We start from the raw sequence: 17,273 nt of genomic DNA, 5'->3' as shown, positions 1-17,273 counted from the left end.
GCCTCCATCCTCCCAGTAGTCCTCGCCCCCTCCCCCTCTCCCCGGAACCCGCGCTCCGCTCCGGGCTCCTGGGCTTCCTTCCCCCCCTCCTTTTCCCTAGCAATGCCGCTCCCGGAGGGCGGGGCATGCAGTTATCCAGGTTGCGGGGCGGGCGGGCGGGCAGGAGGCGGCGGCCCGGGCCTCTGGATGGAGTAGCAGCGCCCAGGCGACGCAGGCGTAGGCCTGAGGCCAGTATACAGCTTGCGGGGCCGGCGGGCGCGGCCCCGCGCTCTGCATAGCGGCCGGCAGGGTGCAGGCGGCCGGGCGGCGCCGAGCGGGTTAGGCAGGTTCCCGGGCCCTCTGGCCCCCCCCTCCGCCTCCCCGCCCCCCTGTGTTGTCGCCTCTCCCTCTCGCTGCTTCACTTCACGGGGCGAACATGGCGCACAGCTGTCGGTGGCGCTTCCCCGCCCGACCCGGGACCACCGGGGGCGGCGGCGGCGGGGGGCGCCGGGGCCTAGGGGGCGCCCCGCGGCAACGCGTCCCGGCCCTGCTGCTTCCCCCCGGGCCCCCGGTCGGCGGTGGCGGCCCCGGGGCGCCCCCCTCCCCCCCGGCTGTGGCGGCCGCGGCGGCGGCGGCGGGAAGCAGCGGGGCTGGGGTTCCAGGGGGAGCGGCCGCAGCCTCAGCAGCCTCTTCGTCGTCCGCCTCGTCTTCGTCTTCGTCATCGTCCTCAGCCTCCTCAGGGCCGGCCCTGCTCCGGGTGGGCCCGGGCTTCGACGCGGCGCTGCAGGTCTCGGCCGCCATCGGCACCAACCTGCGCCGGTTCCGGGCCGTGTTTGGGGAGAGCAGCGGGGGAGGCGGCAGCGGAGAGGTAAGGGGGCGAGGAACCCCCAGGTCCGGGGTCTCGACCCTCTGTAGAACCCCCTCCCTTCCCCTATCCGGGATTGAGGAGCATCCCAATTCTGAGTCCATCCTGGGGTCCCTGACCCTGGGCAAATGGCCCTTCCATCTTGGGACCCCCATACAGGGCTGCAGACCCCTAGGCTCCCCCACCCCAGGGTTTGGACCCATCTGACTGAGGGCGTTTGCCTCCCACCCACTTCCCCCTGACCCTTCCCCAAATCCCTTGGCACAGACCCCCTCGCCGGGGTTTCCCATCCCGGGACTGAACCCCTCCTCCCTTTCACAGATTACCTCATCCGAGCAAGATTCCTCCCTCCCTCCCTCCTAGAGACCTGATCCCGCCACATCCCCGCCTCCCTCCCTGGGCAGATGTGTTACTCCTAGGGCAGTTTTCCTCTCCGGCATCTCTCGGGTGATGGCCTCATCCAGGGCCACGTTGTTCTCCTGGCCCTTGGGGATCCATGTCCCTTCTAGCACCTTGCTTCTGAAAACCTGATGAACCCTCGCCCCATCCCCGGGCCAGGTCCCTGCACTGCCAGCCACTCCCCCTTCCTTCACCTCCACCCCCTACCCCAAGCAGATAGATCCTCCCCCAGCCCACCCTACCCCACTGGGGAAAATCTCCTTTCCTCCCCACCTTGCCTCCCCGCACCTCCTTTCCCTTCAAGATAACGGTGATCTCCTCCTACAGCAGTCTCTTCCCCCATCTTACAGGGCTACAGTTTCTAGCCTACTGGTAGCAGGGAATTACTCTACCTTCACTCCACCCTTTCCCTCCTTTAGAATGAAGGATTAGTGGCATCTTTGAGGGGAAAATAGTCCACTGTTCCCGAGGCTTAGAGAAGAGCAGCTTTCCACCACTCCCCCTGGAGAGGAGGCAGGCTTTCCCCCCAGCTCTGAGGAAGGGGCCCCTGTGAGGGGAGGTGTTTGTGGGGGGACTTGGGCAGCATCCTCCCAGGGGAAGCAGCTGCTCTCCTACCCCACCCACTGCGCCTGAGAGCACGCAGTCTCCAACCCTAGCTCCCTCCCGCCCTTCTTTTCTCGACATTTCATTATTGATCCACCTTTTCCTAGGCCAACCCTGGGGCTTGGAAGGGGTAGGGGAAGCCAGGTTGGGGTGAGGAGAGTAGATTAGGGACAGTTACACTTTAGTGTGGTGGTGGTGGTGGTGGTGGTGGTGGTGGTTGCTTTGGGTTGAGAGAAAGAGGAGGATCATGAAGCAAAGTTATTCCTTAGAAGGAGGGCTTAGGGTTCTCTCTCTTTTTCTTAAAGGGGACCCAAGGTGGATGAAGGGTCAGAACTTTGCCCCTTCTCCTTTAGTACTGGGGTGAGAACTGGGATGCTTTTATGAACATTATTCAGTCCCCTTCAGCAAAAAGGAAAGTTGCCCTGGGAAGGGAAGTTGAGTTCAGGTTCAGCCAGTGGCGTTGCGCATTTGTTTTCCATTGGATGCAGAAGGGGGAGTTTGAATGTAGGGGGGGAGAAGGGGATGGGGGATGCTAGGAGGAGGAAGAGCAGCTGCTTGGGGCTGAAGCGAAGGGGGGTAGGGGGTTGCTGTTCTGGAGTGCTCTTGATTGAAACAGAAAGGGAAAGATAACAACCAGCCGTTTCCTGCGTGCTCTGCCGTTGGTGCACACAAAATATCCTGGGCAAACCCCTTGTCCCCTATTGTGCCCCGCACCCCTTTAGATTTACGGAAAGATCCTGGGAAGAAGGGGAGGGAGGAGATCCCAGGGACCCCAACCCCTCCTTTCAAGGAGCTGGCATTTTTTAGTTGTTAGTCTTCCTGCCTCCTTTTTTTAATCGTTTCTAAGGCAGCTTGATCAGGAGACTGACAACAACCCGCCTTCTGACAGAGCAAGGAGGACATGATGGGGGCGTGTTCCTCGCTATGTAGCTAGCTGCAGCGTCCCCTTTCCCTGCCTCTCTCTGCTCTATCTCCACCTCCTTTTCCCAGCCTTCAGAAGGCAGCTGCAGTCAGCAGGGTTGTTTGAGACTATTTATTGGTTGCTGTAGATTATTATTTTTTTTTGAAAGGCCAATTCTGTATTTTTTAAGCTAACAACACAGATCCCATGTAGTTGGAGAACCAAAGGCCTCATACATGACAAAAAGACTGAACCGTTCAGGTTACTTGCATGGAGTTGGTGCTTAAATGTGAGTTGATTTTGCTTTTTTAAAAGATACAGCAGCAAAAAAAAAAAAAAAAATTACTGACATTTCATTTACCTGCTTATTTTCAAAATTGAGACTTGGTTATGTGTAGAATTTTAGCCCCATGTATATTTGAGTATAATAAGAAAGTCTCTATTAGGAGAAGTTAGTCTATTTTAAGGGGAACCTAAGAAGCACTTTTTCTTATTTAGCATGCTTATGTCTTTTATATTGAAGGACCAAATATTCACATTCCAAATGTTATCACATATTCAAAAGCAAAGTTTTATGCTGACAGCTTCCAATCGTAGCTTTTCAAGAGACTGGTTAGAAAGAGAGCCACCTGGATTCAGGGACCTAATGTCTGGGCACCAGAATATTTATCTGTTGGTCTTTGACAAATTACCTTCAAAGTTTTAATCAGGTGCTAACGTTTTCTTATCCACTGGCATTATGAGATGATTGTAAACTAGTGTTTTATGTTGCTTAACAGTAGTGTATAATATAAAGCTTGTTGAGGAATTAGAGTTATTTCAAATAAGATCATATTTATGAAGTTTTTTTTTTTCCTTTAAACTTTTGCCAGTAGTTGCTACTTCATTATGACAAGAGTGGTTGACTCCTTATATTAAACTTCAGTATTTTTTTCTGAGTTGGGCTTGAATGAGCTGTTGTTCCATGGGTAAACTTTTTATGTAGTAGATTGAGACAGTCTAGTATGAATTGATGGTATGCATCAAGTACTGCTAAACCAGAGTGATGGTGTCCTCTGACCTGGTAGTTTTTAGTGTAGAAGCCAAGCATTTTTTTTTTTTTTAACATAGTCTTACAAATCAGTGATAAAGTTCCTAAAGGGAAATTTAGGGCTTACCCTGGGCTGACACAGAATTCTAAAGATTGCTTCTCAGGACTCACTCCCAGCTCAATGTCAAGTCTTGTCTGGATTCATGAAGAAATGGTTATATGACCCCAAATGATTCTAACCTCTTTAAATACTGATTTGCCTTAAGTGAATAATGACTATCACTTGCCTATAACAAAACCTAAGTTAATACTTCTAAAACTAGGTGACAGAACTTCCAGATCACTTTGCTGTTTGAACTCTGTTAGCTGTGGGAGACTTGTCTTGGAAACTCCATTAGTTCCTAACCTATCTCTTTGGGTAACAACTACATTTAAGAGTTCTTCATGACCAAATTCTGTCAGAATGGTATTATTTTAAAAAATACATAGGTGTTGCTGGTCTTTTATTTGGGATTTCTGAATGATCTTAGGAAGTAGAATTGAAGTTGTATTTTGTTGAGCACTTTAAGAAATCACAGAGGTCCATTTTTTTGGCCTTTCCTCTCCCCTTCTCTCCATAGTGCCAGTGTCCCAATTTTCTGAAGATTGTCTCAGGTAATGTTCATAGTACTGTACTTTGCCTTCTAAATAAACATAGTACAGCAGCATCCTCTCTGTTGATTAGAATTTGGGATGTTTTAATATAAACCCCAGAAAGAGTTCATTTATCAGCAGCTAGTTTTTAATTTCGTAATCCATTACCTTCCGTACCACTTCACAAAATGTTAAAAGTAAAATTTCCATCCTGATCATAACAGCAAATTTTAATTAGATATAAATTGAAACTGAATTACAATGTTGGTGTGTATTTGAAATTGCAGTTTAGTTCATGTGGACCGAGGCAGGCTTTTGGGTTGGACTTGAAAAGATGGTAGTCCTGTGGCTGAAAGGTAGGTGGAGAGTGTCTGATTTTTTTTTTTTTTTTAATGTTCATTGGGCATATGTACAGAGAGTAGGAGTTGCTCCTTCCATTGCCTTTACAGCTAATCCTAAAATTGGCAGAAGGAAAATGAAGCAGAGAACACAAGTGGAATGGAGTAGAATAAGCTTCAGAGTGGAAGTCTGTGGTCATGGGCTCTCATCTCACTCATCTCTGTCACTGACCGGTTACGAGACCTTGGGCAATTCATTTTTAACCTAAATTTCTGATCTGTAAAATGATGGACTAAATAGCTCATGATTCTTTCATGCTCCAGTATTCTGATTCCTCTCTATTATATTAATTTTTTTGTCAGATCAGAATTTCTTATTCTGAGTTTATTACAAGAGTCAACCTCAGTGAGCCTGTTTGGTAATTTTTAATATCAGATTGTTCATTTGCCCATTCAACTGGCATTATTATTAGGAGGATAAATTTCACTTTGGTGGGAAAGTTTTCATTGTGCAGAAAAAATATAAGGACTTTGATGAAGTTGACCAGTTTCACTTATAAAATTTATAAAAAGAATAACAATGGCCGGGCGCGGTGGCTCACGCCTGTAATCCTAGCATTCTGGGAGGCCGAAGCGGGCGGATCCTTTGAGCGCAGGAGTTCGAGACCAGCCTGAGCGAGAGCGTGACCCTGTCTCTAATAAAAAAAAAAAGAAAGAAAGAAAGAAAGAAATTAGCTGGCCAACTAAAAATATATAGAAAAAATTAGCCGTGCATCACCGGTGGTGCATGCCTGTAGTCCCAGCTACTCGGGAGGCTGAGGCAGTAGGATTGCTTGAGCCCAAGAGTTTGAGGTTGCTGTGAGCTAGGCTGACGCCACGGCACTCTAGCCCGGGCAACAGAGTGAGACTCTGTCTCAAAAAGCAAAACAAAAAGAAGAATAAGGATAAAATTTTAAATGTAGTTCATAGACCTGTAGAACCCTAGGCATTATCTGGTGTATAGAGACCCTCTTATTTGCTAAAATTGTTTTCATGTTTTCATTGTTGTGGATTCCTGACTATCCAAAAGAGAAGTTGTTTTCAGTCTATGTGGTATAGTCCTTTAGGTATGTGAGCTTTTAAATGAAAAGAAAAATCCAATACATCAATGTATTTATAAATCCAAAGTGATAGTACCTACTTTGCAGAAAGTGGTTGTTAATACGGCCTGAAATGAAGTACTTTGGTTTGTACTGAGCATTAGAAATGCAGTCTTTGGAACTTTTCTTCCTCTCACTGAAAAGCATGTGACATGTCCCCATCTTTCCCTTCCATTGAATTATTTTAAGGCACATGGTCCTGGAGGAAATCAGCATTCACACAAGAGTGACTTATCTTCCGATTGGAAGTTGAGAGAAAATGGTCCCATCTTGACTTAATTCTCATCTCTTTGCTCACCTTGGAGCTGTCCTTTCATAGAGCAGCTGTGCAGACTCTATCAATTGCCTCCCTTTCCCTGTGGTTAGAGGGGGTGGCAGCAGTGCTTTGCTTGCTCAAAGGCATAACAGACTGCAGTGCCTCTCTCTTTTGGAAACTCGCTGTGTTTTAATTGTAGGTCTCCTAATTAAGATCTCTTTGTGCCTGCCCACATTCCACTAGTGTTGGCACAGAACTTCAGCTTCCTTCTAGCACTTAACTGAAGGCCTTCAGTCGGGCCTTTTGTGAATATCTTGTCTCTTTCCATTCTTCCTGTGCCAAGGTGGAGAGCCCAGTGGCAGAGACCTTTGAGAAAGGGGGAGGCTTTATGACTATCACTATTTTGGGAGGAATTTATTTCAGGATTGCTGGGATGGGACCTACCTTTGTTTGCATATGTTATTTTCAGGGATTAAGAAAGGTTAAATTACTAATGAGTCTGGCATGACGTACCTACATTTTAATCAAATTGTTAACCCTGTAGGCACTATAAGAAAGAAAATGCTAAAGAAGTCACTCTTATAAAGTATTTGCTTGGATCTTTTCTAGACTGGTTTATGAAGCTTGGTGAATAAAATCTTATCATGGAGTAAATCACAGACTTGTGATTTTTGTGGGTGGCTGTGAAGACAATCAAGTGAAATTACTGATAGCTCCTAAAATTGTATCAGATTTTGAAACACAGACTGAATGAAAGTTAGCTTTGAGATTGGAATTAACTTTTTTGATTTGAAAAGACTTTAGGGCCCAGGTAGACACTGACTCACACCTATAAACCTAGCACTTTGGGAGGCCAAGGTGGAAGGATCACTTGAAGCCAGGAGTTTAAGACCAGCCTGGGAAACATAGCTAGACACTCTCTACAAATAAAAAAATTTGGCCAAGCATGGTGGCTCATACCTATGATCCTACTACTCTGGGAGGCTGAGGTGGGAGAATCACTTGAGGTCAGGAGTTTGAGAACAGCCTGAGCAAGAGCGGGACCCTGTCTCTACTAAAAATAGAAAAAATTAGCCAGGCATGGTGGCAAGTGCCTATAGTCCCAGTTATTCGGGGATTGAGGCAGGAGTTTGAGGTTGCAGGTGAACTATGATGATGCCGCTGCGCTCTAGCTGGGGCAACAGAGCCAGATTCTGTCTCAAAAAAATAAAAAATAAAAAAATTTTAAATTAGCCATACCTAGTTACTTAGGAGGCTGAGGTGGGAGGATCACTTGAGCCCAGGAGTTTGAGGCTGCAGTGAGCTATGATGGGCCACTGCACTCCAGCCCGGGTGACAGAGCCAGACTCTATCTCTAAAAAAAAAAAGATGACTTTAGGAGGTTCTAGAAATTGTTGAGCTGATTAAGAATAACCTTGTAGGCTCTAATATTTCTTGAGAAGTTCAGGAATTGGCTAGGCTTCTAGAGTAGTTTCAGAACAAGATAGAATAAATTTTCTGGAAAAAGTAGTTTGACTTTAGTTTCCATTATCTTAGTGCTCAAAGTACAGCATGTATTACCAGATCTGTGTGTAGCATGCTAGAGAAAATGCAGTCTTGTATTAAGAAAAAGGAATCTTAAATCCTTCACATGGGCCCAGATGGTTTCATTGATCACATCAGGATGAGGTAGGCAGACAAAGGGCTATTTTTGTTGTTATTGTCATTTCATTGGTTGTGAAGAAGGCCTGAAAGAAGGAAGTACAGGATCTTTTATGGCATGCATGAAATAAAGCTGGAGGCCTGTGCTCTTATACCTGAGTGGGTGGTTTTATGGCCTAATTCTCTAATTGCTGGCATTTATGACAGTGTGGATGCTACTGGCCCTGTGGCTGAGGTAGATTATGCTGGGAATAGGGAGAGAAAGGGGTCCTTTTGTTAGCCTTTTCATTTTCCCCCACAATAAGATCTCTGAGAAAGCCCTGAGGAAATACACAGACACTTGGACTGAGGGAATGACTTCCCGTAAAATGGTTCTTTATGTTTTTAAAAAGGATGAGCTGCTTTTCTTGACCTATCCAAAGAAATCCATACCACCACTGTTAAATATTTCAATGAGCTTTTTACCTTGTCAGGTTACACACCAGAGAAGCCAACCATGAGGCTGTCGCTGCTGCTAAACGTTTGCTTCTAAAGACTAAGACAGTTGAAAGGAGAGTTTTGTTGTCTGATTTGTAATTGTTGTGGATGATAAAAGTCCCCTTGTAGGATTAGTACAAAACTTAGAGGCAAAACTTGGTTTAACTTTTTAGTTGTCGAATATACTACCCTGATGAATTTTAGTTTTAAGGAAACAGTTAACAAGATGCAAGTGTATGAGTTAGTTGGCAGTTTTCTGTGCAGTGTATGAAAATTCCCCTTTCCTTGAAATGAGTAGTTGTTTTTCTGTTTGACAAATAGACTGCAGGGATTTCCCCACATATCTTACCTTTAATTATTGCTGTGGCAATACCTTGTGAGGTACCAAGGGTAGCAGCTATTCCACTGGCATTTATTTCAGGAGTTGGAGTTTCTTCCATATATAGTATTTTATCTATTTTCTTGCATTTCTGGTTTTGTGTTTTGCTGGAATGTTTGAGTGTAGATGTTTTGATGTTTTTCAACAGCAAAAGCTATGAACCTTTCTAACATTCAAACTGTTTGAGAGAGATCTAACCATTATTATCCATGCTTTACTGAAGCATTGTTGTTTCATTCTCATTTGATAGCATCAGAGTAATTGTGGCTTTCTGTCTTGAATTAGGAGAGTAATATTACTTGTAAGGAGTGTTTTTGGAGAAAATTCTTTTCATTAGGCTCTCCTTTGTACTCTCAGTTCTAAAGACTAGGGAGAAGTTAATCATATCTATAATAAATATATTATACCTAGAGAAATTAAAATTTATACATTAACTTCTGTCCATCCATGAGTATTGACTAATTTTTAGATCAAACGCATTGTCCCTAGATTACTGCGTTTAATTATAAGCAGTAAAACCTTGTGGATAACATCTCTTTAAGCTTAGTTAATGAGGAAATCCTTTTGTAATCTCTCTGGCTAGGATTTTTTATTTGTACATATATAAATACCTTTACAAAGGAGAGGGGGAATGTCATAATCTAATCTGTAATAGTGTGAGATAGTATGGCACAATAATTAAGAGTTGTTAAGATCTTGGGCTTGGGTTCAAATCTTAGCTCCGCCATTTATAAGCTGAATGACCTTGGAAAAGTTTGTTAACCTCTCCATGCCTCAGTTTCTTCATTTGTGAATTAGGAATGATCATCCTTTATAATATTGTGAGGCTTGATTGAGATCATGCTTGCAAAGCCCTTAGCACTTTGCCTGGTGCATAGGAAGCCCTAATTATTATTAGAACTGAGAAACTGAAAGAATTTGAGTGCATTAATCTTCTTTTTTTCCAAGATAATTGGTTGTTATTACACTGAGATATACCTGTATATGTGTGCACACCTACACCTATTTGAGTGCTATAAGTTCAACTTTAGGATTTTCTTGATTTTGATCTGGGTGTCAGGTTCATCTATAAACTACGTGGAACCAAAATGAAGGCCAGCTACCCCTCTTGGTAATAGTAGATACTATTGGTATCCAACTAAAACATAAAGAGATAAGGCAAAGAAGGGAGAAAAAAGAGAACAAGACAGTAAATCGGCAGGTGGAATACCAAGGAACAAGGAATACAGTGCTTCTGTGAGTTCCATAATTATTGGGCCAAGGCAGCTGTGTTGGGGTTGCTGCTGTTGGTCTCTGTAACTAGTGTTGCTGATCTTTTTATGAATATGAGTACTTGGTGATCCCTTAAAACAATTCTGAGGCTCCCCAGTGTTCTTGGCCCCCAAGTTCAGATCCATTAGTCTGTACTTGGTGACTATTTGACATTTGTTCTCAAGTTTCACCTGAGGGAGAATGTGTGCTGGTCTACAGAGATCAATGCAGTTAACAGTTTAATTATAGAAGAAATGCTAAGTTGTAGGTTATAAGTTCTGGGGGTTGGAACTTAACTTGAGAAATAAAAATAGCACAAGTAGAATGGTCAAAAACAGATTAAAGCTTAAGAGTAACTAGTAAAGGGTAGTATGATTTAGGAGGAGAAATACCAGCCCTGTTTTACCTCTCTTAAAAAAAAAGGTTTGCTAACATACTCAATACCCTGTCTTTACAGATGAAGAAACTGAGGCTCAGACAAGTTAAATAATTTTTTTAAAGTAATATGGCTAGTAAGTGGCAGAAGTAGAATTTAAATCCAAACCTACATCGATTTGAAAGTTCATTCTTGCTCTCCACAGGGTGCTATCTTTGTCCTTTCTCTTCCCACTCCCATCTAATCAATTTCTGAGTCTCATGTTTTATGTTACTATAGTGTTTCTTTAATCTGTCCCTGCTTTTCTGTTTCTACCATCCTAGTTTAAATTTCTGTTACCTTTGCATGGATTGTTGTGGTAATCTCCTAACTGATTTCCCCGCCTTTCTTTTCACCCTACACAGCATTGCCAGTGGTTTTCTTGAATATAGATCTGATTATGTTACTTTATTCCTACAAACCTTTGACTTCCCACTGAATATAAAATAAAATTTAAAATTCCTATCCCTTAATAAGCTAGCTGGCCCACATTTATGTATTTTGAACCATATCTTCTGAATGCACATTCTCACTTCTATGCTTCAACCACATTGGACTGCTCAACTGTTAGATGTTCTCCACATTCTTTGTGTATCTGCCTTTACACCTTTGCTAAAGCCTCCCCTTTGCCTTAAAGTCTTGCCCATTTTGACCCCTGCCTCTGGCTTACTCATCTTCCATGGCTCAACTCAGATCCCCAGATCCTAACTCTTCCATGAAGCTTTCACAGATACTACTACTAGTTGAAACTCAACTTCTTTCTTGTTTTCTTATTACTTTATGCCTTACCATTAAAGAACTTACCCCAAGATACCTTATGTTGTGATACTTTTGAATGTGTCTGTCTTTGTCCCATTAATTAGATTGTGACTCCCTTAAGGCATAGACATTTGAATTGAAAATTTGATGTACATAAAACTTTTAGGAATTCTTTGCAAGAACATAATTATATAAACCAGGAGAACTTGAACAAGACTAGCAGAATAATTTTGACTAACTTTTTAAAACTACTAAACTAAGTATGGCAGAGGAAAGTATAAGAGCTATCATAGGACATTTTTGTAAAGGTACTGATTGGGGTTTTGAAAGTATCCTAATGGGATGGTATTATCTTTTATGTAGATAATACTTAGCACTGATCATCCCCTTACTTGAGTGTTGTTTCCATTTCTAGGTTCCTCAACTTAAAAGGGATGAGGAGACCTTGGAGACGGTTCTGAGGAGACTCAAAAGATGATTATATGTCTGGAAGTCAGTCCTGTGAGGAAAGGTTGAGAGAATGAAAGGTTAAGAGGCAACTTAATAACTCTTCAAAATACATGAATGGATCCATTATTAGGAATGGTAACCAGCTGTTTTCCAGCCCACTGGTACTAGAATAAGAGAAGTAGGTTTAAACTGAAGTAGGGGGTAGTTGTGTAAAGAACTTGTTGCTAATGATGGTTGTCATTGTAGAGACGGTAAAAAGATTACCAAAATAATTTTATCATCTTCTCTGGAGGTATATTTTTAAAGTACAGTACTGCCTGTGTTTGTATAAAATGACCTCTCAAGCTACCTTCTCCTACTGTGAATTAATATATTCTTACTCAGCTCCTTCAGGACATGGATCATGTTTTATACTTTTTAATATTCCCCGAGGGGTCCTAGGGCCTCATCGCTCTCTAAGAAGTATTTGATTTGAATTGTCAATTTATGGCAATAATTAATTTTTAGTAGTAAGCTTCCAGAGAAATGTCTTTATGAAATAATGATTTTGTAGTAGTTTCATAAGGAGAATAAAAATTTTCTAAGTGGAGCTAAGAGAGAAATCTTAAACATGAGGAGAAGCCAGGGAAAACAGTAGGTGTGGTTTCAATATAGGAAACAAATAAGTATTTGTAGCTTTTATGTCCATTTTCAGTTGCAGTTTAAAGAGATATGCTTCAGAATATCCTTTGCTAAGGTTATCACTGCTGTGGATGTATTATAACAAGTGCTTGTAAATCGTTTCCAAACTAATATAAGTTTGCTTCATGTGAATTAGTATTATAAAAGCCTCTGACCCTTGGCTTTTGAGGCTGTGTGGAGGGCTTGTATTACTCAGAATGAAACCTTTTTAGATATGTTGGGTTGCAGAAAGCATTTCCTGTACAGTCAGAATGAAAACTGTGAATTGGGATTATTCATATAGATTACCAAAAGTCTAGGCAGACTGATATAAACACCAACCAGTTTTCCTACCAGCTCTTAGCTCCAAAATCTTGACTGGGTTATTGAAGCTTTAGGACTTTTGAATTTAGTACTGGAATTGTGTATGGATTCTGTCTTTTAAGTGTATTGATACTAGGTTTAGGGTTAGTTACATATATTGAATATTTTGTAAGTTTCATATAATAAATGGTATTCACTTTTAACCACAGTCTCATAAAATGACTGGAGTTCACAGGTGAAGCTGGATTATAGCAGGCATTCTGAAGTGATGGTAAAGTGAAGGACAGTTTGACTCCCTAATTATAAAATTGGGTGTCATCTGAGAAACTCTGGGAATTGGAAATAGAACAGATTTATACTTTCCCTGTAACTTTCAATTGCTAGTCATATAGGTATAAATTCAGAAAGCAGGAGATTATAAAAGCAAATAACTCTCTTATGGTTCTTTATTCTACTTGAGAGGCTCAGTGTTGGGGTAATAAAAAATACCAGGGACTTCCTTTTTTTTAAAAATAGGTTAATGCCACCTAATGTGGGCTTCTCAGAATGTGATGGCAAACTTCCAAATATGATGTGGTAGTCAAAAGAAACTAATTGGTTTTTCAGAATATTGAGAACACAAAATTTCCCAACTCATATATTTGAACATTAATTCCTAAAAAATAATAGGTCAAAATTGTATTGGCTGACTTGGTGGCATTGTTGTTTTGACAAGGAGAATGTTCACTTTTGTCATCTAACTTCACACTGTTCCTTCAAAAAACTGACTTTACAGAGAGATAACCATGTTTACCTTTTAGAGGGAAGGAAGTTGTGGATTCCTCAGTGTTACTCCAATTGCTATTGGTCATTCAACAACCCATCTTCCCAGAAGGAAAGATACAGCCTGACTTTTGCACCAGGATAAGAACATGCTGGAAGAGAAAAACTGAAATTTCATAGTAGAAGTTCGTGGTTGAATGAGGGTATAGTTCTAAATGAAGTTAACTGCTTAAAGTTGTCATATGGGGGACCAAAACCTCTTATAATAAAAAGAACCATCGCTGAAAACAAAGTTGGTGTTTGTTTAATTTTTCCAGCCTATTCAAATAGATCTGGTCATTTTGTGGTACTTTCCTGTTAGAGAAGAATAAACCTTATAACTGTGATGATTAGCTTAGTTTTCCGGTGTGTATCAATTAAGGGGGCCTATTCTGCTTTAGCGATTAGATAAACCAGTTTAGACTTGGAACCTGAGGAGTCTGGAAATCTACCTTTCTTGGATTTTTTTATTTTTTTAAGATTTTGCAGAATAAATTGGGGCATTGCTAGGAATCTGAAAGGTTTACTGTCTGAAGTAATACATTCATTTTGCTGGTTTTTTTAAAAAGACGAACTACTTTATGATTATCTCTTTTTGAAGCAGGCTGAGTAGAGTTCACCTGTCTGATTTGCTTAACTGTGTCGAGCATCTCTGCTTCTTGCTCTTGTTGACATGGAGTAGGGATGAGGGGCGCTACCTCATTCTCTAATTAGAAAGTAGGTAGCATTTGTGTTTCTTAGGTGACAGTTGCTAGGTAATACTGAATTAAATATATGAAAACTGGACTTCATTCTAGTGTGGGTGAAAATTTTACCTTCTGTAGTTATTGAAGAACAGTGTATTATTATTGTCTTTTCACTCTTTAATCCTAAGTGACCTTTTTGTGTTAACATTTCTCAATATCAGGCAGAGATCATATTTAAAACAGTTCAAATCTCTTCCTATCTGTTATGCATTCAAACAATCACAGTTCTCTTTGATGCACCAATAACCAGAGATTATCTACCCTTGTCCCTGCCCTGACAATCTGTTCATAAGAGACTATGATGTCAGTTCAGTAACTATATACATTTATCAACTAGTTGAATTTTAGTAACCATCTTGGCATTAAGGAGTTTGCCTCTTGATGTCTGTGTATTTGACTGTGTTTGAGTATATTATACTTTTCTTATTGATTGAACAACATTATTTTTATATTTGACTTTTGGAAGTGACTTACAGGTGTCACTAATTTTCTTCTGTTACAAATGATGAAAAAGTACCTGCAAAGAGGCTCATCTTCCTAAATGGCCATAGTAAATATAGCACTCTACAAAGTAAGTAGAGACTGATATTATAAAATCTAATTAATTTTTCAAAGAACATCTTTTATATTCCAGGCAGATGACCAACTGCTGAGGCTTTGGCATTGGACAAGTACCTTCCCTCGTGGAACTTACTATCTGATTTCTTTTTAATGAGCTCAACTTAAAATATAGCATGAATATAAGCACTAAAATTATAGTACCTTGCACGATACTTTGGAAATTAGTAATCTGAAAGTTGAAGCTCTCAAAACTAGTACAAACAGAATTGGCTTTGGGAGCAATTCAACTACTGTTCACTTACTGATTTGCTGATTCTTGAGAGTCATTTGTATTATACCAAGTGTAATAAATGAATCAAGAGTTTTATATATACATATATATTTTTTATATATACATATATATTGTATATATACATATATATTTTTTTTCCCTAAAGAGTCTTACTATGTTGCACGGGCTGGAGTGCAGTAGCTATTCACAGGTGTGATCATAGTGCACTACAGCCTTGAACTCTTCCTCCCTCAACCTCCAGAGTAGCTGGGACTATAGGCACATGCCACTGTGCCCAGCTCTGAAGCAAGAGATTTTGTTTTATTTTATTTTATTTTATTTTATTTTATTTTATTTTATTATTTTATTTTATTTTTGAGACAGAGTGTCACTCTGTTGCCCAGGCTAGAGTGCCATGGCATTAGCCTAGCTCACAGCAACCTCAAACTCCTGGGCTCAAGCGATCCTACTGCCTCTGCTTCCCCAGTAGCTGGGACTCCAGGCATGAGCCACCATGCCCGGCTAATTTTTCCATATATATTTTTAGCTGTCCATATAATTTCTTTCTATTTTTAGTAGAGATGGGGTCTCACTCTTGCTCAGGCTGGTCTCGAACTCCTGGGCTCAAACGATCCACCCGCCTCGGCCTCCCAGAGTGCTAGGATTACAGGCGTGAGCCACCACGCCTGGCCTAAAGCAAGAGATTTTAAATATTCTCAAAGTATGTAATAACTTTTCCCTTCCTGTTAAAAGGGAACTTAGGTACTACTGCATCCTCTGCTGCCTTCTACAATCAAAGAAATGCCCCCTCTCCTGCCTAAAGCAGCCTCTCCATGTGAACTCTGAATTCCATCCCCCTCATCTACTCAGGGTTGTACCTGCAGTTATCACCTCTCTCCTGCTGCATTGGCAATTTCTCTCTTATAACTGGATCGGTCCCATCACTATATAAAACTATCCAATGTTATTATAATCCTTTTAAAAACCCTTGACTCTGCATCTTCTTGCAGCTACTACCTGATTCTTTGCTCCCTTTCACAACAAAACTTGAAAGTGCTGTGTGTAATTACTGTCTCCACTTTCTCACCTTTCATTCTCTTCTCAGCTACTCTAGTTGGGCTTTTATCCCGGAGACTTCACTGAAATAGCTCTTATCAAGGTCCTCAAGGACCTCTGTCTTACCAGATTGAATAGATAATTCTCAGTCCTCATCCTGTTAAACCTTTTGGCAGCTTTTGAACTAGCTGACCGCCCCCTTCTTCAAACACTGTTCTTGCATTCTTTAACACTATACCCATCTGTTTTTCTTCTCAACTCGTTGGTTATTAATTTTCAGTATCCTGTATGGCTTCTCTCCTGTGTGTTGGAGGCTCCCAGGAATCTGCCTTTGGCTTCCTTCTCTGTCTACTTACTCTCCTTGGGTGATCTCATCCAGGCCTCATCTATATGCTGAGGACTACTAAATCTTTGTGTCCAACACTGACCACTTCTTGGAGGTTCAGACTTGTATAATCTGCTTCCTATTTGGTACTTCCACTTGCATAATAACATTTACCGAGTGTTTATTGGGGGCCAGGATGTATTCTGAGCACTTCATTTATATTGTCTCACCTAATCTACATGACCACCCTCTGAGGTGCCACCGCTATTCCCATTTTACAGGCAAGGAGACATGTAAGTGCAACTGAAGCACTTGGATCTCTGATAGGTATCTTGTCATGTCCAAGAAGTCTTGACTTTCTCCCTCAAACCTTTTCCATACCTATCTCTTTATTTCTGAATGATTCCACCATATACTCAGTTGCTTAGGCCTAAGATTTAAGAGTTAGCCTTGATTTCAATCTTTTAGTCACATCCCATCAGCAAATTCTATCTGCACTACATCCAAAATGTACTCAAAATTCAACTACCTCTCAACAACTTCACCACCCAAACCTCAGACTTATTTATCTATTATAATCACTTGGCTGGACTTGCTTGTGTTCTTACCTCACTGAAGTTTGTTCTTCACACAGCAACTATGCACTCCACTATCAAATCATATGATTCCTTCCCTTTAAACCTGTCAGTGTCTACCCCACACTGCTAGAATAAATCCAGACTATGGCCAACAAAGCGAGCCTGAGCGAGACCCCGTCTCTACTAAAAATAGAAATAAATTATCTGGCCAACTAAAAATATATATAGAAAAAATTAGCCGGGCATGGTGGCTCATGCCTGTAGTCCCAGCTACTTGGGAGGCTGAGGCAGTAGGATCGCTTAAGCCCAGGAGTTTGAGGTTGCTGTGAGCTAGGCTGACGCCACGGCACTCATTCTAGCCCGGGCAACAGAGCGAGACTCTGTCTCAAAAAAAAAAAAACTACTTGACTCTGTTGTTTTAGTGCAAAAGCAACCC

At 41.7% G+C, this 17,273-nt stretch overlaps 1 protein-coding gene across 2 annotated transcripts in view; it reads left to right on the top strand.

Moving 5' to 3' along the window:
* Positions 1-394: 394 nt before the first annotated feature.
* KMT2A (lysine methyltransferase 2A) overlaps positions 395-17,273 on the top strand; it is a 79,797-nt gene continuing 62,918 nt past the window's right edge. The window contains exon 1 of one of the 2 annotated variants that reach the window (XM_045556364.1): positions 395-847. In XM_045556364.1, coding sequence (XP_045412320.1) covers positions 416-847 — 432 coding nt within the window. In that variant the 5' untranslated portion in view covers positions 395-415. The remainder of the gene's footprint in view (positions 848-17,273) is intronic. The other variant, XM_045556365.1, reaches the window with a different exon arrangement.

This window comes from Lemur catta, chromosome 7, assembly GCF_020740605.2.
Source record: "Lemur catta isolate mLemCat1 chromosome 7, mLemCat1.pri, whole genome shotgun sequence".
Lineage (NCBI taxonomy): Eukaryota > Metazoa > Chordata > Mammalia > Primates > Lemuridae > Lemur > Lemur catta.
This window is presented reverse-complemented; position numbering and strand designations above follow the sequence as displayed.